This window comes from Bufo gargarizans, chromosome 4 (assembly GCF_014858855.1).
Source record: "Bufo gargarizans isolate SCDJY-AF-19 chromosome 4, ASM1485885v1, whole genome shotgun sequence".
Lineage (NCBI taxonomy): Eukaryota > Metazoa > Chordata > Amphibia > Anura > Bufonidae > Bufo > Bufo gargarizans.
Window position 1 is genome coordinate 283,230,544 of NC_058083.1, and position 19,910 is coordinate 283,250,453.

At 46.0% G+C, this 19,910-nt stretch overlaps 1 protein-coding gene across 3 annotated transcripts in view; it reads right to left on the reverse strand.

The window, feature by feature from the left end:
- BVES (blood vessel epicardial substance) overlaps nucleotides 1-19,910 on the reverse strand; it is a 121,875-nt gene that overhangs the window by 39,388 nt on the left and 62,577 nt on the right. For all 3 annotated transcript variants that reach the window (XM_044291611.1, XM_044291612.1, XM_044291613.1), the window contains exon 4: nucleotides 9,328-9,515. In XM_044291611.1, coding sequence (XP_044147546.1) covers nucleotides 9,328-9,515 — 188 coding nt within the window. The remainder of the gene's footprint in view (nucleotides 1-9,327; nucleotides 9,516-19,910) is intronic.

The following is a 19,910-nucleotide window of genomic DNA, read 5'->3' on the forward strand; positions in this document are numbered from 1 at the left end:
CCTGGACCAGAAAAAAAAATATCCAAGAACCAGAAGATGGAGGAACATATGACGGGAGAAGTGGGAAGAAAGTAGGAATATCAGTAGGTGATGCAGTCTAGGGGCCTTCAGGTAATATTCCTGGAAACTAGGGCTGCAGCTAACGATTATTTGAATAATCGATTAGTTGCCGATTAATTTCTACGATTAATCGATTAATCGGGAAAAACGACAAAATTACAAAACAGAGGTTTATATGATCTTACTTGAAAAATTATGTTCAAAGGCCATATTAAAACAAATTGTGGACGACACTTATGGGGGATCTGTGGACGACACTTATGGGGGATCTGTGGACGACACTTATGGGGGATCTGTGGACGACACTTATGGGGGATCTGTGGACGACACTTATGGGGGATCTGTGGACGACACTTATGGGGGATCTGTGGACGACACTTATGGGGGATCTGTGGACGACACTATTATGGGGGATCTGTGGACGACACTATTATGGGGGATCTGTGGACGACACTATTATGGGGGATCTGTGGACGACACTTATGGGGGATCTGTGGACGACACTTATGGGGGATCTGTGGACGACACTTATGGGGGATCTGTGGACGACATTTATGGGGGGATCTGTGGACGACATTTATGGGGGGATCTGTGGACGACACTTATGGGGGGATCTGTGGACGACACTTATGGGGGGGATCTGTGGACGACACTTATGGGGGGGGATCTGTGGACGACACTTATGGGGGGGGATCTGTGGACGACACTTATGGGGGGGATCTGTGGACGACACTTATGGGGGGGATCTGTGGACGACACTTATGGGGGGGATCTGTGGACGACACTTATGGGGGGATCTGTGGACGACACTTATGGGGGATCTGTGGACGACACTTATGGGGGATCTGTGGACGACACTTATGGGGGATCTGTGGACGACACTTATGGGGGGATCTGTGGACGACACTTATGGGGGGATCTGTGGACGACACTTATGGGGGGATCTGTGGACGGCGTTTATGGGGGATCTGTGGACGACACTATTATGGGGGATCTGTGGACGGCGTTTATGGGGGATCTGTGGACGGCGTTTATGGGGGATCTGTGGACGGCGTTTATGGGGGATCTGTGGACGGCGTTTATGGGGGATCTGTGGACGGCGTTTATGGGGGATCTGTGGACGGCGTTTATGGGGGATCTGTGGACGGCGTTTATGGGGGATCTGTGGACGGCGTTTATGGGGGATCTGTGGACGACACTTATGGGGGATCTGTGGACGACACTATTATGGGGGATCTGTGGACGGCGTAGTTATGGAGAGGGGGATATGTGCACTGTTATGGGCATAACAGTGCACAGATCCCTTTCCTCATAACAGTGCACAGACCCCCCTTCCCATAGCAGTGCCATACACAGACCCCCCCTCCTCCCCATAGCAGTGCTATACACAGATCCTCCCCCCTCCCCATAGCAGTGCTATACACAGACCCCCCTTCCCCCTAACAGCCCCGGCGCTTGCATCTTTATTTTACCTTTTTACAATGACGCTCCCGCTCCTGTAACAGCCAGGCAGAGCGGACGGCGGCGTAACGTCACTCAATCACGTGACGCGCCTGCTCCGCCCACTTCATGAATGAAGGAGGCGGAGCAGGCGCGTCACGTGATTGAGTGACGTTACGCCGCCGTCCGCTCTGCCTGGCTGTTACAGGAGCGGGAGCGTCATTGTAAAAAGGTAAAATAAAGATGCAGCGCCCGCCCGCCCGCCCGAATAGCAACGAATCGGCGATTATTCGATAACTGGATTCGTCGACAACGAATCCAGTTATCGAATATAATCGATTACATCGATTAATCGTTGCAGCCCTACTGGAAACCCCTTTAAAGGGAGTCTTTTACCTAATCTGAGCATTTTAGACCGCTCAGATCAGGTTACAGACTCTTTGGCCCTCATTACAATCGTACCTTTCTCTTCTGTGTCCCTCGTCCAGATCATGGAAATAACTAGGGGTGCACCGAAATTCCGGCGGCCGAAAATATCGGCCGAAAATGGGCCTAATCCATTTCGGCCGATATTGGTACATATCGGCAGAAAATATGGTTGGTTATATACAGGGCTTTTTTTCTGGCGGAACGCACCGGAACGGCGTTCCGCCACCTTTTGACATCGCAGTCTGCCATGCTCCAGCATCGCAGGCTGCGATGTATCAGCGGGGAGGGACTGGGTGTAAGGGATCGGCAGATTGCGTTCCAGGCTGGAACGCAACGTGCGCGATGACGTCAGGGGCTCCTCCCACAAAGCAGAGTAACCCGATATAAGCGCCGAGGGAGCTATGCACGGCGTTCCACTAATTTGGAGTGTGCGCCGTGTATGCTCCTACGGAAGCCTTTCTCCCATAGGCATTGGATCCAAACCCCAAACTCCTGGAACCCTTATTGCTGACACCCCTAACCTCGCTGGCAATCAGGGACACTTCTCAACAATCTACCTAATCGCAAGTATCAGTCGTTTCAGTGACTGAATGTAATCTGGACTGTCATTACCTTTCAAATGAGCAATAATAACCAATGCACCCTGTTTCTGCTTAAGTTATTGCAAGTGAGGTGTGTGTCATGCAAAACAAGATTTAAGGACTGTATAACTGTCTGTCTACACCAAATGAATTACTGCATCCACCTGTAGAGGGTATAGCATCTCGCTGTTAATAATAGATTCAGAGTAGGGAACAGGTGTATGATGTTAGGATCCCTAACTCTCCGTATAATTGATTGAGAGAGCCGCCTGGGAATCCGCCACTGAACCTGATCTAATACCCTCACTCTCGTTCTGGGTCTTGTGTACTGGTTAATGCAAAACGCTTCCGCAGTTGAGATCCTCGCAAACCAGCTCGGTGCATTACACTGGGAGGAGGAGCTGGGGGCCGGCGCGTTCACTGTGCTCCGGCCCCCAGCTCCAGTAGTTATAAAATGTGTACAATTAATAAGGATTCTATTCATGAGGCCCCCTCTGCAGTAGAACATTCAATATAGCCACATCCTACTCACAGGGCTGTTATCTTAATGCTGGCCGGCCGGGCAGACGAGCGGCAGCGTCACGACTGACGTCATGTGCCCGGCCTACTTTCTGAATGAAGGAGGCGGCGCAGGCATGTGACGTCAGTCGTGACGCTGCCGCTCGTCTGCCCGGCCGGCCGGCATTAAGATAACAGCCCTGTGAGTAGGATGTGGCTATATTGAATGTTCTACTGCAGAGGGGGCCTCATGAATAGAATCCTTATTAATTGTACACATTTTATAACTAGTCTGTACTGGAGCGGCAATGGGGGGGGGGGGGGGGGGTCTGTGGATGGCACTGTTATGGGGTGGGTGGGGGTCTGTGGATGGCACTGTTATGAGGTGGGGGGTCTGTGGATGGCACTGTTATGGGGTGGGGGGTCTGTGGATGGCACTGTTATGGGGTGGGTGGGGGTCTGTGGATGGCACTGTTATGAGGTGGGGGGGTCTGTGGATGGCACTGTTATGAGGTGGGGGGTCTGTGGATGGCACTGTTATAGGGTGGGGGGGTCTGTGGATGGCACTGTTATGGGGTGGGGGGTCTGTGGATGGCACTGTTATGGGGTGGGTGGGGGTCTGTGGATGGCACTGTTATGAGGTGGGGGGGTCTGTGGATGGCACTGTTATAAATATCATTAAAAAAAGTATTTTAAAAGTATTTGGGCAAAAAGGCAGTTTCGGTTTTCGGTCAAGGGCATCCTGAATTTTCGGTTTCGGACCAGAATTTTCATTTCGGTGCACCCCTAGAAATAACACTTTTTAAACCTATGCAAATGAGATTCTGAAGGTGCCCAGGGGTGGCGTTACTGGGCGATGTGCCCAGAAAAACACACCTCAAGCCGGCGGACGTCACGAGCGGCACCAGAGGACAGCGGGTTGGTAACTGGCCCAAACCTGCATAATACCCATTATGGGCAGAGGAACAGCTTTTCATATTGCGCATGCGCCGGCCAACTAAAGGGGTAACATTTGAAGTCAGTTTTCCTCCTTTGAATCTGCACTGGTGTACTATTAAATGCTATACACTTAGGAGCATTTAGTATGGCACGTGGTCCACTATTAGGGTCTATTCACACGTCCGTAAGTGTTCTGCAGATCCGCAAATTTCGGATCTGCAAAACACGGACACTGGCAATGTGCATTCTGCAATTTGCGGACCGCACATCGCCGGCACTATAATAGAAAATGCTTAATCTTAAAGAATAAGACATGTTCTATTTTTTTTTTTTCAGAAACGGAAGCACGGATGCGGAAGTGTGGATCCGTAAATGCGGATCGTCCGTATACGGAACCATTCATTTGAATGGTTCCGCAAAAAAACACGGAATGTTCTCCGTATGCATTCCGTTTCCATATTTCCGTTTTTCCATTCCGTTGAAAGATAAAACATGTCCTATTATTAAATCACGTTCTGTGGCTCCATTCAAGTCAATGGGTCCACAAAAAAAAACAACTGAACACATACGGAAATGCATCCGTATGTCTTCTGTATCCGTTCCGTTTTTGCGGAACCATCTATTGAAAATGTTATGCCCAGCCCATTTTTTTCTATTTAATTACTGTATATGCCATACAGAAAAACGGAACGGAAAAGGAAACACAACGGAAACAAAAAACGGAAGGACAGATCCATTTAAAATGGACCGCAAAACACTGAAAAAGCCATACGGTCGTGTGCAGGAGGCCTTATGGTGTAAAAAAGTAGCAAATTATGGCGAACACCATAGGTTTACCGTAATTTGCACATTTTAGAGCTTCTAGACAATTTTCTAAAGCAACTAGAAAAGTTACGGGACTTAGCACAGCCGCTGACTTTACTATAACTTACACCAGAATCTAGCTGAAGTAAATGCCATCCCCTGGCTGGCATAGACTTCAGTTTCTGGCACACAGATACCCAGAGATGCGCCTAATTTGTTAAATTTGGCTAAAACGCTGTGGTTCTTGTCTGTCAGCCTCTCTGCATGTTTGCGGTGCTGCGGCAGTATCTCCGCCGCTCCCCATTATAGTGAATGGGGCCAGGCACGACTTCCAGCAGCACACGTGTACAAGCATTAGTACGGATCCGGCAGGCTGTTCCCCTGCCGGAACAGCCTGCCGGCCAAGTCGAGCGATGATGTAAAAGAAGCCTAAGACAGTTTTTTTGTGTGACTGCCATTTTATTTCTCCTAATTGCTTTCTAGACAAAAAGAGCCAATGCAACTAATGAAAGGTACAAACCGGATTCCAAAAAAGTTGGGACACTATACAAATCGTGAATAAAAACTGAATGCAATGATGTGGAGGTGCCAACTTCTAATATTTTATTCAGAATAGAACATAAATCACGGAACAAAAGTTTAAATCTCCCCTTCTTCTTACAACACTCAACAGATGTCTGGGGACCGAGGAGACCAGTTTCTCAAGTTTAGAAATAGGAATGCTCTCCCATTCTTGTCTAATACAGGCCTCTAACTGTTCAATCGTCTTGGGCCTTCTTTGTTGCACCTTCCTCTTTATGATGCGCCAAATGTTCTCTATAGGTGAAAGATCTGGACTGCAGACTGGCCATTTCAGTACCCGGATCCTTCTCCTACGCAGCCATGATGTTGTGATTGATGCAGAATGTGGTCTGGCATTATCTTGTTGAAAAATGCAGGGTCTTCCCTGAAAGAGATGACGTCTGGATGGGAGCATATGTTGTTCTAGAACCTGAATATATTTTTCTGCATTGATGGTGCCTTTCCAGACATGCAAGCTGCCCATGCAGGGCCGTCTTTACCATGGGGCAAAAGGGGCAGCTGCCCCAGGCCCAGTTGCTCCTGGGGGGCCCAAGGCAGCTGCCTCTTGAGCCCTGCTAGCCACTGCCCCGGGTGTCAGGCTGTAAGCTACACAGGGGGTGCTGCCATGCCATGCCTGCTGGCACTGAGTACAGGCATCGTACTGTGTTAGAGCTGTGAATGTGATCTAGGACCTTAATGACATCATCACCATGTGACCAGTAACCTAGCAATATTACTGGTCACATGGCTATGAGGTCATCACAGGTCCTAGCAGGAGTGTTGCAGAAGTTAAGAGCTTTATTGTGTGAAGATTGCATCAGAAAAAGGTGACAGGGGCTGTTATGTTAATATACTGTAAACTACTGTATAGTGGAGAGCCTGTATACTGTGGGGGACTGTATACTGTAGGGGGCCTGTATACTGTGTGGGACTGTATACTGTGGGGGGGGGCTGTATACTGTGTGGTGGGCTGTATACTATGTGGTGGGCTGTATACTGTGTGGGGGCTGTATACTGTGGGGGCCTGTATACTGGGGGGCCTGTATACTGTGGGGGGGGGGGGGGCTGTATACTGTGGGGGGGCCTGTATACTGTGGGGGGCTGTATAGTGTGGGGGCCTGTATGGTGTGGGGGGCCTGTATAGTGTGGGGGGCTGTATACTGTATGGGGCTGTATACTGTGTGGGGGCTGTATACTGTGTGGGGGTGTATACTGTGTGGGGGGCTGTATACTGTGGGGGCCTGTATAGTGTGTGGGGCCTGTATAGTGTGGGGGGGGCCTGTATAGTGTGGGGGGCCTGTATAGTGTGGGGGCCTGTATAGTGTGGGGGGCCTGTATAGTGTGGGGGGCCTGTATAGTGTGGGGGGCTGTATATTGTGGAGTGCTATACTGCTGTACTGTATACAGTGGGGGTCTGTATACTGTATACTGTGGGTGCTGTATAGTGTGGAGTGCTATACTGCTGTACTGTATAGTGTGGGGGGCTGTATCGTGTATAGTTTGAGGTGCTGTATACGGTGAGGTGCTATACTGTGAGGTGTTGTATACTGTGGGGTGCTGTATACTGTGAGCTGCTATACTGCTCTACTATATTCTGTGGGGTACTGTATAGTGTGGGTGCTATACTGCATACTGTGTGGTGCTGCATACTATAGGGTGCTATACTGCATACTGTGGGGTGCTGGGGTGCACTGTAACACTAGGGTGAGCCGAGCCCTGGTCTCCTTCCTGCAGAGCGGTGCCCACTTCCAGCCTGAGCCCAGCTGCCCAGAGCACTGATCCTGAGCCGCTGGAGTCTTCAGAACTGGAAGTATTTACAGTCATTCACTGTACTCTACCAGATGTGTGGATTTTTTGTGTGTTGTGGTGGAGGGCGTGATTGCCTGCTAAGGTGTGGGAAGGCGGGATCCAGGGGGCCCAAGTAAATTTTTGCCCAGGGTCCAATCAATATTAAGGACGGCCCTGTGCCCATGCCACACGCACTCATGCAACCCCATACTATCAGAGATGCAGGCTTCTGAACTGAGCGTTGATACCAACTTGGGTTGTCCTTGTCCTCTTTGGTCCGGATGACATGGCGTCCCAGATTTCCAAAAAGAACTTTGAATCGTGACTCGTCTGACCACAGAACAGTCTTCCATTTTGCCACACTCCATTTTAAATGATCCCTGGCCCAGTGAAAACGCCTGAGCTTGTGGATCTTGCTTAGAAATGGCTTCTTCTTTGCACTGTAGAGTTTCAGCTGGCAACGGCGGATGGCACGGTGGATTGTGTTCACTGACAATGGTTTCTGGAAGTATTCCTGAGCCCATTCTGTGATTTCCTTTACAGTAGCATTCCTGTTTGTGGTGCAGTGTCGTTTAAGGGCCCGGAGATCACGGGCATCCAGTATGGTTTTACGGCCTTGACCCTTACGCACAGAGATTGTTCCAGATTCTCTGAATCTTCAGATGATGTTATGCACAGTTGATGATGATAGATGCAAAGTCTTTGCAATTTTTCGCTGGGTAACACCTTTCTGATATTGCTCCACTATCTTTCTGCGCAACATTGTGGGAATTGGTGATCCTCTACCCATCTTGGCTTCTGAGAGACGCCTGCCACTCTGAGAAGCTCTTTTTATACCCAATCATGTTGCCAATTGACCTAATTAGTGTTAATTGGTCTTCCAGCTCTTCGTTATGCTCAAATTTACTTTTTCCAGCCTCTTATTGCTACTTGTCCCAACTTTTTGGGGATTTGTTGACACCGTGAAAATTTGAATCAACGTATTTTTCCTTTAAAATGATACATTTACTCGGATTAAACGTTTGATCTGTCATCTACGTTCTATTACAAATAAAATATTGACATTTGCCATCTCCACATCATTGCATTCAGTTTTTATTCACAATTTGTTTAGTGTCCCAACTTTTTTGGAATCCAGTTTGTAATATTTAACTATTTTCATTTTTTAATTCCTGGAGAACCCCTTTAAATACTAATGACCTATCCTCTGGATAGGTCATTATCTGATCGACTATCTGATCAGTAGTTTGAGAAGGCACTGGTGCTCCTGTGCTCACTGCTGCCTTCTCCTTGCTCACCAAGCACAATACCGTACACTGTATAGCGTATGTGCTTGGTACTGCATTCAGCCCTCTTCCCTTCTATGGGGCTGAGCTGCGCTTGGGCCACGTGACCGATGAACATGTTGTCACTTGGCCTATGGAAAGCTACTGTAAGAGAAGGCTGCAGCACTACTGCAAGCCCCACTGCCTTTTCAAACAGTTGATCGGCGGGGGTCCCGGGTGTCGGACACCCACTGATCTGATAATGATGACCGCTTGGAAAAATGAGAGTATATTTATGTAAGATATATATATATATATATAGGGTCTATGTGTGTGTGTGTGTGTATATAGGGTCCAGCAGAGCAAGTGAGCATAGGTCAGGAGCTTAGATAGCACATCACTCCACTAACTGTGCCCACTCTACTAAAGCCTGGCATAACACTTTTTTGCCAGGCTTTAGGAGCGCAGGCTGTTACAGACAGGAGCGGTGCTGTGCTATGGAGGTCCTGTGTTTACAGCGGTCAGTGCGACCACAGAGGAATCCATACTCCCATACACAGTATTGTACAGGAGTATGGATTGCAGAGCGCTATAGGCACCTGAACTTCAGGTGAAAATATCACATGTAAAACTTAAAGTATATTAGAAATAAATCATTATACAGCATAAAATTTACTTTAATTATAAGTTTAGATACACTTTAATAAGCACAGCACCTTACAATTTACGGTTGTGCCTGGTATTGCAGCTCATTGCCATTCGTTGGAACTGGACCAAGCTGTGTAGTACCAGGTGGAACCAAACAGTTATGTTGTGCCTGTTAAACAAGGAATAGGAAAGCAGTATTCCAGCTGACTGGTGGGGTGCAAGGAGTCTGTGGCCTATTCAAAGGACACCTCTTTAAATATAAAGGTAATAAGCAAAGCCAACAATGCATATGTCAGTTTATATAAATCACTTACTTCCCTCTCAGAAGTATACTTAAACGGTCATCAACAGAAGTCTTGTCTTCTACTGCATATGTCTGTCCCTTTTGTAAAGTTTGAATATTACAAAATTGTCCAGTGAGTCTCTTAAATAGCTCAGGAGGCACATGAAGAGGTTCGAACATTTTGTGGTAGATACCTTTAAGCTCTTTTTCTATTTTGATCTAGAATGCATAGAAAAAAAAACGTATGTCTATAAAATAAAGAAACATCCATTGGTAAAAGGGTTGTGCAACTTATATTAAAAGCTCCCCAAAGCCGCTAAATGTGTTAAAATAATAAAGAACATACAGTACAGACCAAAAATTTGGACACACCTTCTCATTCAAAGAGTTTTCTTTATTTTCAGGACTATGAAAATTGCAGATTCACACTGAAGGCATCAAAACTATAAATTAACACATGTGGAATTATATACATAACAAAAAAGTGTGAAACAACTGAAAATATGTCATATTCTAGGTTCTTCAAAGTAGCCACCTTTTGCTTTGATTACTGCTTTGCACACTCTTGGCATTCTCTTGATGAGCTTCAAGAGGTAGTCACCTGAAATGGTTTTCACTTCACAGGTGTGCCCTGTCAGATTTAATAAGTGGGATTTCTTGCCTTATAAATGGGGTTGGGACCATCAGTTGCGTTGTAGAGAAGTCAGGTGGATACACAGCTGATAGTCCTACTGAATAGACTGTTAGAATTTGTATTATGGCAAGAAAAAAGCAGCTAAGTAAAGAAAAATGAGTGGCCATCATTACTTTAAGAAATGAAGGTCAGTCAGTCCGAAAAATTGGGAAAACTTTGAAAGTGTCCCCAAGTGCAGTCACAAAAACCATCAAGCACTACAAAGAAACTGGCTCACATGCGGACCGCCCCAGGAAAGGAAGACCAAGAGTCACCTCTGCTGCGGAGGATAAGTTCATCCGAGTCACCAGCCTCAGAAATCGCAGGTTAACAGCAGCTCAGATTAGAGACCAGGTCAATGCCACACAGAGTTCTAGCAGCAGACACATCTCTAGAGCAACTGTTAAGAGGAGACTGTGTGAATCAGGCCTTCATGGTAGAATTTCTGCTAGGAAACCACTGCTAAGGACAGGCAACAAGCAGAAGAGAACTTGTTTGGGCTAAAGAACACAAGGAATGGACATTAGACCAGTGGAAATCTGTGCTTTGGTCTGATGAGTCCAAATTTGAGATCTTTGGTTCCAACCACCGTGTCTTTGTGTGACGCAGAAAAGTTGAACGGATGGACTCTATATGCCTGGTTCCCACCGTGAAGCATGGAGGAGGAGGTGTGATGGTGTGGGGGTGCTTTGCTGGTGACACTGTTGGGGATTTATTCAAAATTGAAGGCATACTGAACCAGCATGGCTACCACAGCATCTTGCAGCGGCATGCTATTCCATCCGGTTTGCGTTTAGTTGGACCATCATTTATTTTTCAACAGGACAATGACCCCAAACACACCTCCAGGCTGTGTAAGGGCTATTTGACCATGAAGGAGAGTGATGGGGTGCTGCACCAGATGACCTGGCCTCCACAGTCACCGGACCTGAACACAATCGAGATGGTTTGGGGTGAGCTGGACCGCAGAGTGAAGGCAAAAGGGCCAACAAGTGCTAAGCATCTCTGGGAACTCCTTCAAGACTGTTGGAAGACCATTTCAGGTGACTACCTCTTGAAGCTCATCAAGAGAATGCCAAGAGTGTGCAAAGCAGTAATCAAAACAAAAGGTGGCTCTTTGAATGAGAAGGTGTGTCCAAACTTTTGGTCTGTACTGTATACTCAACACATAATCACCCGCAGTTTCCAGTGCTGCCACTCCAGTCCTCCCCTCTGACCTGTGGTTACAGGCTGCAGTGGCTTACAGTCGGGTCCATAAATATTGAGACATCAACACAATTCTAAGATTTTTGGCTCTATACACCACCACAATGGATTTGAAATGAAACAAACAAGATGTGTTTCAACTGCAGACTGTCAGCTTTAATTGAGGGTATTTACATCCAAATCAGGTGAACGGTGTAGGAATTACAACAGTTTGCATATGTGCCTCCCAGTTGTTAAGGGACCAAAAGTAATGGGACAGAATAATAATCATAAATCAAATAGCACACTTGAAATGAACTCTGGACCTTTCATCTGCTCATTGTAATTGGGATAATGAGGGAATAACACACACCCGGCCATTGAACAGCTGAGTAGCCAATTGCCCCATTACTTTTGGTCCCTTAACAAGTGGGAGGCACATATGCAAACCGTTCACCTGATTTGGATGTAAATATCCTCAAATTAAAGCTGACAGTCTGCAGTTAAAGCACATCTTGTTCGTTTCATTTCAAATACATTGTGGTGGTGTATAGAGCCAAAAATGTTAGAATTGTGTTGATGTCTCAATATTTTTGGACCTGACTGTATATGGCAAGTGAGCGCTGTAGTCAAACACTGGCTCAGTTGTCCCAAGCACACAAATATATCACAATCCAAGGGAATTAAGATATAGTGCAGAACCAGCCTTCAACTTCAAAAGCAGGTTTATTATACTCACAAATTATCATAAACCAAGACATAATAGATTTGGATTTAGATTGAAATGACTGGATTTGCATCCAATCCGCATGTTTTGCACCATTGGATGACGTCCCCTTGTATGTGCACAATACAGTTTATAGCGACTGTGCTGCCAGCACATTTACTGAGACTGACAAACAAACAGCAGGTGGCGCTATACTAACATTATTCCTGCAATATCTCTGGATGTAACTGCAAGCATTCTTTAAATGTGTACATACAAAAACCATTTAATAACTATGGGTGGATTTATTTAACGATAAACAATAATGCTCATGGGACAACCCCTTTAAAATCCCAATTTTGAGCAGGATGTAGATAAACCACAATATTTTATTATATCTCATAGGTGCAAAATACAGATGAACAACCATTCAAAAGCCTGCTTTTAATAAAAAAGGGGATACCAGTCTGAACAACCATTGCCCTTGGCTAACTTAACCATGCTTCTTTGCCTAGACTGCAGAGTTACACACTGTGAGACAAAATATACATATTGTAACTGCAATTCTGCGTCCTCATGCTTGCACACTATAGGAAGAGGCCCCCAGCCAATCTGGTGGCGGGCACCGCGGGAGCATGCATAGGCATGCATGCACGGCAGCTCACATCCTGGCCACCTGCTCCCCACGGTGGCCGTAACCCCGGAAAAGGCACAGTGTATTATGTAATGGAAAAATGAATCCAGCCAGCAAAGGAAGCAATATGGACAATCACAATACATTAGTAATTGCCTTGTATTAACTTTCTCTACATGATAAAGGCAATTTGCTGAAGTGAGACAGCCCCTTTAAGGGATCCATCTTTGCATTTTAAGAGTCATAACTTTTTTACTTTGCTGTTGATGTAGCTGTATTGTTTTATTGCAGGACAACTAGCCATTTTCAACATCACCATTTTGGGGTACATATAATTTATTGCTAACCAAAAAAATAAAATAAAAAGCACTAATAGAGATATATACTGTATACAGTCTCTTATATAAACTCCCAAAATTCAATAAATAACAACTTTAACCCCGAATAGGCTACTTTCACACTAGCGTTCGGGTGTCCGCTTGTGAGCTCCGTTTGAAGGGGCTCACAAGCGGCCCCGAACGCATCCGCACTGCCCTAATGCATTCTGAGTGGATGCGGATCCGCTCAGAATGCATCAGTCTGGCAGCGTTCAGCCTCCGCTCCGCTCAGCAGGCGGACACCTGAACGCTGCTTGCAGCGTTCGGGTGTCCGCCTGGCCGTGCGGATCTGTCCAGACTTACAATGTAAGTCAATGAGGACGGATCCGTTTGAAGGTGACACACTATGGCTCAATCTTCAAACGGATCCGTCCCCCATTGACTTTACATTGAAAGTCTGGACGGATCCGTCTGAGGCTACTTTTACACTTAGACATTTTTTAACAATATAATGCAGACGGATCCGTACTGAACGGAGCCACCGTCTGCATTATATGAGCGGATCCGTCTCAGACGGATCCGCTCTGAACGCAAGTGTGAAAGTAGCCTAAGATTGAAATAAAATCATAACACTGCACCAAAACACAAATAGAAGTGAGTCATGTATGCAATGGTCACCTAAATTGTAGCACAACAATGAGATATCACAGGGCACATTAAATACAATAGAGGGAGAGAAAATTGGAATGATCTCACCAATCTGGTGCCTTCGGCAGGATGTAGGTCATACACAAACTCCCAAGTTAGTATGGTGCCCCGATGTGCTCACATAGATATGATGAAGGCATACAAACAAGTGACTCTTGTACTATTCGATACGGAACAGGCATAGGGGCAGGTGGGTCTTGTCTCCTTGCATGGAAAGGACATCAGGAACAACTAGCCCTATATCACCCTATGTAGAGGGAAGAAACTAGGAGTGCCCTGCCTATCTATACATAGCACTCGCCCCGAAAGGGGCAACCCCGTCCTGACCCTGAACCCGGGTAATATTTCCATCTTAAAAAACATTAAGTTTTAGCTCCCTCTTTTGCCTCAATTTGGTGTTAAAGTTGTTACTTACCCAAAAAAATCCTGAAATCACAGCATAGTTTGTTTGCATTTATTAAGGCACATTTTCTAAGACTGGCTTTTAACGCTTGTCTTAGTTTCCACCTCTGCGCTGCAGTTAGATTCGTCTAATTTATGACAAGGTGTGTGTGTGACGGACTGAACCGTCACTGGGGCTGCTGGAGAAGCCTGAGGGCCAGCCTCCTTCCTACAGACTACGGACCGAGAACTATGGAGACCCCCTCAGACCTTTTGGGGTTACAAGGAACTATGAACCCTGATTTATGTGTGTAATTTATATGCCACATATTTCCTATTGCCCATTAAAAAGGCATGGTGTGGATTCAGCAACACAAAAAGGGTTAACTCTGCACTGAGACTCCCACTGATTGTGTTAGTGATGGGATTAAGATAGTTGATTATAATAGCAGCCGACTACTATGATACACTCAGGAGATAATCCCATCACATGTGTCTCCTCTTCCCATTCATTTATTATGGAGGGGGTGAAGATATCTGTTTGTATGTTCATTGTTGATTGCGTCAAAGACAATGCCAGTGTGTTTGTTAATTGTGTCACAGACAATGCCATTGTGATTGTTGAATAGGGTTAGTTTTGTGTCCTCAGTATGTCATGTGTATATAAGTCAATGCTGTGTGTTCAATAAAGAGTTCCTGTTTTACCCTTCATCAAGTTGAGGCTGGTGTTTGGGTAACTGATCGACACTGGGGATTGCTATATGCTGAAGATTTGCTATACTCCCCTGGCTATACTATTAGCTCTTGTAAGAGCTGTTCCTGTTCCTGGTTCCTGTGGTGTTTTTGGTGTAGAGCGGAGTGCTTGAAGTCCTCGGGAAGCACTAGGAGCATCCATCAGCGGAGGTACCCGGTTGAGGTGTTAGGAGATCCGTTACAGTGTGTGCCTAGTGATAAATTAGGCGCATCTGTGGCAGTCCATGCACCTGGCTGGCTTATTTTTTCGCTAACATTTATGCTCGTTTGCCAGCGTAAATGTTAGTAAATTTGCGGGGCAGGACTTATATCTAAATGTGCCCCATTGTTTTTGCTGTTTACCATGCGGTAAAAGTGATACTGTAATACTTTTTCGCAGTAAAAACAAGTTTTTTGGGGTTTGAGAGAGCTGCAATTTTTGATTCATTTTCACTCAATGTACTGTGCCATGCAAAAGTTTTGGCACCCCTGGTCAAAATTACTGTGAACAGTTAAGCAAGTTGAAAATGAAATGATCTCCAAAAGGCATACAGTTGAAGAAGAAACACACTTTTCAACATTTAAGCAATATTAGTGTATTATTTTGGTTTTGTACTATTTAAAGGGTTTCTACCACCACATTTTGACCGAATTAGCTGTCAGACACTAGCGATCTGCTAGTGTCTGCTGTACCTAACCATGCTATTGTAATCCCTTTCTCTGCAGCGGTTTCCCACAAAAAAACAAACTTTTATTGCTATGCAAATGAGCCTCTAGGTGCTATGTCTGCCGCCCAGCACGTCCCTCCAGCCCGCCCATCTCTAGATTGACAGCCTCCATCGCGGCCGAATTCTCGCGCCTGTGCCGTGTGCGTATGTATTCGGCGCAGGCGCAGTGACTGTCAGACCGCTCACTGCGCCTGCACTTCCAGGTCCGCAATTCTGTTCCCGAAAAAAATAGAACATGTCCTATTCTTGTCCGCAATTACACACAAGAACAGTCATATTCTATTAGTGCCGGCAATGTGCAGTCCGCAAAATGCGGAACGCACATTGCCGCTGTCCATGTTTTGCGGATCCGCTACGTTTTTCTTCCTTGCATTGACTTAGAAAATTCATTGTGTAATCTGTGCAGAATACACATCGAGAAGTGACGTAGCTGTATGTTTTATGTGCCGCATATTTCAAATCAGCAGTTTTATGCTTTAAGAACTACAGTGCGTATTTCCCATTGAAATCAATGGAACACTGTTCTTGGTATTTCATGCGTATTTCGACACTGAATACACATATTCCTTCCCAATATACACATGAAAATGTGAACAAGGTCTTAAAACATCTTAAATAGAAAGTGTAGATTGAAATTTGTTCATTACCAACCACTGGGACCTTTTGCAATTCTCTTTTGACAAGAAAGGTTGAGAGCAAGGACACTGAAGTGAAACTGCATGTTACTTACCTTTTGAAAAAAAAAAGGAGCATTAAATATTTATGTAATCTGCTGCATTCAACAGAAAAAAAATCTCACAGGTACAAGGGACATTACATAGCAAGAAATGTCTAGTATCAAAACTACTGAAATACCTAGGTCTTCACAATATGAATAATTCTTTCCTAGACAAAGGTATATACAGCATTTTGATTTATACGATTATACCGTATATTGTCTGCATCCCAATTGCTCAGGGACTGCTCTATTAGGTGGTTTCATACTACCTCACACAAAATTTTGGGGACTAAAAAATGCTGTGGCCACATGTTACTGGTTGGTTAATTGGATATTATAAAATGCCCTACAAACATTCGATTTTTTTGTACTGGTGTTTTAAGACAGCTTCCTAAAGTTTTTTTGTCCCTTTGCTCTCTTAACATTGCAATATATTCTGGATTAGGGATCGACCGATATTGATTTTTTAGAGCCGATACCGATAATCTGTGAACTCTCAGGCTGATAGCCGATAATTTATACCGATATTTAGGGGTGCACCGAATTTTCGGCGGCCGAAAATGCACCTAATCTGTTTCTGCCGATATTTTTACATATCGGCCGGAAATAGCGGGGAGGGACTGGGAGGAGGAGCTGGGGGCCAGTGCGTTCACTGTTCTCCGGCCCCCAGCTCCAGTAGTTATAAAATGTGTGCAATTAATAAGCATTCTATTCATGAGGCCCCCTCTGCAGTATTACATTCAATACAGCCACATCCTACTCACAGGGCTGTCATCTTAATGCTGGCCGGCCGGGCAGACGAGCGGCAGCGTCACGACTGACGTCACATGCCTGCGCCGCCTCCTTCATTCAGAAAGTAGGCCGGGCACATGACGTCAGTTGTGACGCTGCCGCTCCTCTGCCCGGCCGGCCAGCATTAAGATGACAGCCCTGTGAGTAGGATGTGGCTGTATTGAATGTAATACTGCAGAGGGGGCCTCATGAATAGAATGCTTATTAATTGCACACATTTTATAACTACTGGAGCTGGGGGCCGGCCCCCAGCTCCTCCTCCCAGTCCCTCCCCGCTATTTTCTATTAATTGTACAATGGGGGGGGGGGGTCTGTGGATGGCACTGTTATGGGGTGGGGGTCTGTGGATGGCACTGTTATGGGGTGGGGGTCTGTGGATGGCAATGTTATGGGGTGGGTGGGGGTCTGTGGATGGCACTGTTATGAGGTGGGGGGGTCTGTGGATGGCACTGTTATGGGGTGGGTGGGGGTCTGTGGATGGCACTGTTATGGGGTGGGTAAGGGTCTGTGGATGGCACTGTTATGAGGTGGGGGGGTCTGTGGATGGCACTGTTATGAGGTGGGGGGGTCTGTGGATGGCACTGTTATGAGGTGGGGGGGTCTGTGGATGGCACTGTTATGGGGTGGGGGGTCTTTTAAAAGTATTTGGGCAAAAAGGCAGTTTCGGTTTCGGTCAAGGGGTATCCTAAATTTTCGGTTTCGGTTTCGGACCAGAATTTTCATTTCGGTGCACCCCTACCGATATTCTGTGCATTTTCATTTTTGAAAAAACAAAAAATCTGCTGAAAATGAACATGTTTATTGTTATCGTGTATTTTTTTTGTAAATCTTTCTTTTTCATTTATACTTAATATTTTGGTGTTTGTGTTTTTTGTTTCTTTTTACTAACTTTTAGCCCCCTTAGGCCTCTTTCAGACGGGCGTTGCGGGAAAAGGTGCGGGTGCGTTGTGGGAACATGCACGATTTTTCTGCGCGAGTGCAAAACATTGTAATGCGTTTTGCACTCACGTGAAAAAAATCAGCATGTTTGGTACCCAAACCCGAACTTCTTCACAGAAGTTCGGGCTTGGGATCGGTGTTCAGTAGAGTGTATTATTTTCCCTTATAACATGGTTATAAGAGAAAATAATAGCATTCTGAATACAGAATGCATAGTATAATAGTGCTGGAGGGGTTAAAAAATAAAAATAAATAATTTAACTCACCTTAATCCACTTGACCGCGCAGCCGGCATCTCTTCTGTCTTCTTTCTTTGTTGTGTGCAGGAACAGGACCTGTGGTGACGTCACTCCGGTCATCACATGGTCCATCACATGATCCATCACCATGGTAAAAGATCATGTGATGGATCATGTGATGACCGGAGTGACGTCACCACAGGTCCTGTTCCTGCATACAGCGAAGAAAGAAGACAGAAAAGATGCCGGCTGCGCGGTCAAGTGGATTAAGGTGAGTTAAATTATTTTTTTTTTTATTTTTAACCCCTCTAGCGCTATTTTACTATGCATTCTGTATTCAGAATGCTATTATTTTCCCTTATAACCATGTTATAAGGGAAAATAATAATGATCGCGTCTCCATCCCAATCGTCTCCTAGCAACCATGCGTGAAAATCGCACCGCATCCGCACTTGCTTGCGGATGCTTGCGATTTTCGCGCAACCCCATTCATTTCTATGGGGCCTGCGTTACGTGAAAAACGCACAAAATAGAGCATGCTGCGATTTTCACGCAACGCACAAGTGATGCGTGAAAATCACCGCTGTGAACAGCCCCATAGAAATGAATGGGTCGGGATTCAGTGCGGGTGCAATGCGTTCAACTCACGCATCGCATCCGCGCGGAATACTCGCCCATGTGAAAGGGGCCTTAGGGACTAGAACCCTTGTCAAATTCACCCTGATAGATCTCTATCAGGGTGAATAGGACCTCACACTCTCCCTGCTGCCCTGTGCTTTGTGCACACAGCAGCATGGAGATAACTATGGCAGCCAGGGCTTCAATAGCGTTCTGGTTGCCATTGTAACCGATCGGAGCCCCAGGATTACACTGCTGGGGCTCCAATCAGAAGCTGCCACTGCACCACCAATGAGGAGGGGAGAGGGGACCCTGTGGCCACTGCCACCAATGATTAGTACTGGGGGGCTTGGGTGGGGGGGCGCACTGCGCCACCAATGTTTTTAATACTGGGGTGGGGGGGCGCACTGCGCCACCAATGATTAATACTGGGCGGCTTGGGTGGGGGGGCGCACTGCGCCACCAATGTTTTTATTACTGGGGATGGGGTGGGGGCGCACTGCGCCACCAATGTCTTTAATACTGAGGTTGGGGGGAAAGGGGGGGACGCACTGCGCCATCAATGAAGATAGCTCTCTCATTAATTCATATACAGGAGGCAGGTGCTGGCTGCATAATCATATAGCCGGCTCCCGACCTCTACGAGCTGTAGCCGCAATCCACGGCGGTTAACTACCGCAGATCGCAGCTACTTGTCCTAGAGGTCGGGAGCCGGCTATGTGAATCTGATTGAATGAATGAGTGAGTCAACATCATTGGTGGCGCAGTGGCCACAGTCCCTCCCCTCCGCTTCTCCTCTCTCCCCTGATTGGTGGCAGCAGCAGCACAGGGGGGAGGAAGACACTGCTTCCTTCTCCCCTGTGCTGCTGAGGGAACACGGATCGCGCTGACAGCAGCGCGATCCTTGTTCCCGATTCGTTATCGCCATATCGGCAATATAGATGCTGATACCAATAACTTTCAAAATCCTGAATATTGGCCGATATTATTGGTCGATCCCTAGTCTGGATGTAGGGTGTTTTTCAGGAATTAACCTAGTAAAAATTCTAGAAAAAGATGCAAGTAAAACAACTAAAAAAACACACAAATTTCATACTGTTTTCTTAAAAGCCTGAATAAAAGTCTCAAAAAATGTAGTGTTGAAACAACCTTAATGGTGTTTTTTGGTCCCATAAATTTTTATCTGTATTTAGTTCCCCAAACACTGCATATTTATGCTCTAAGCACCTGTTTTTCATGTCAGC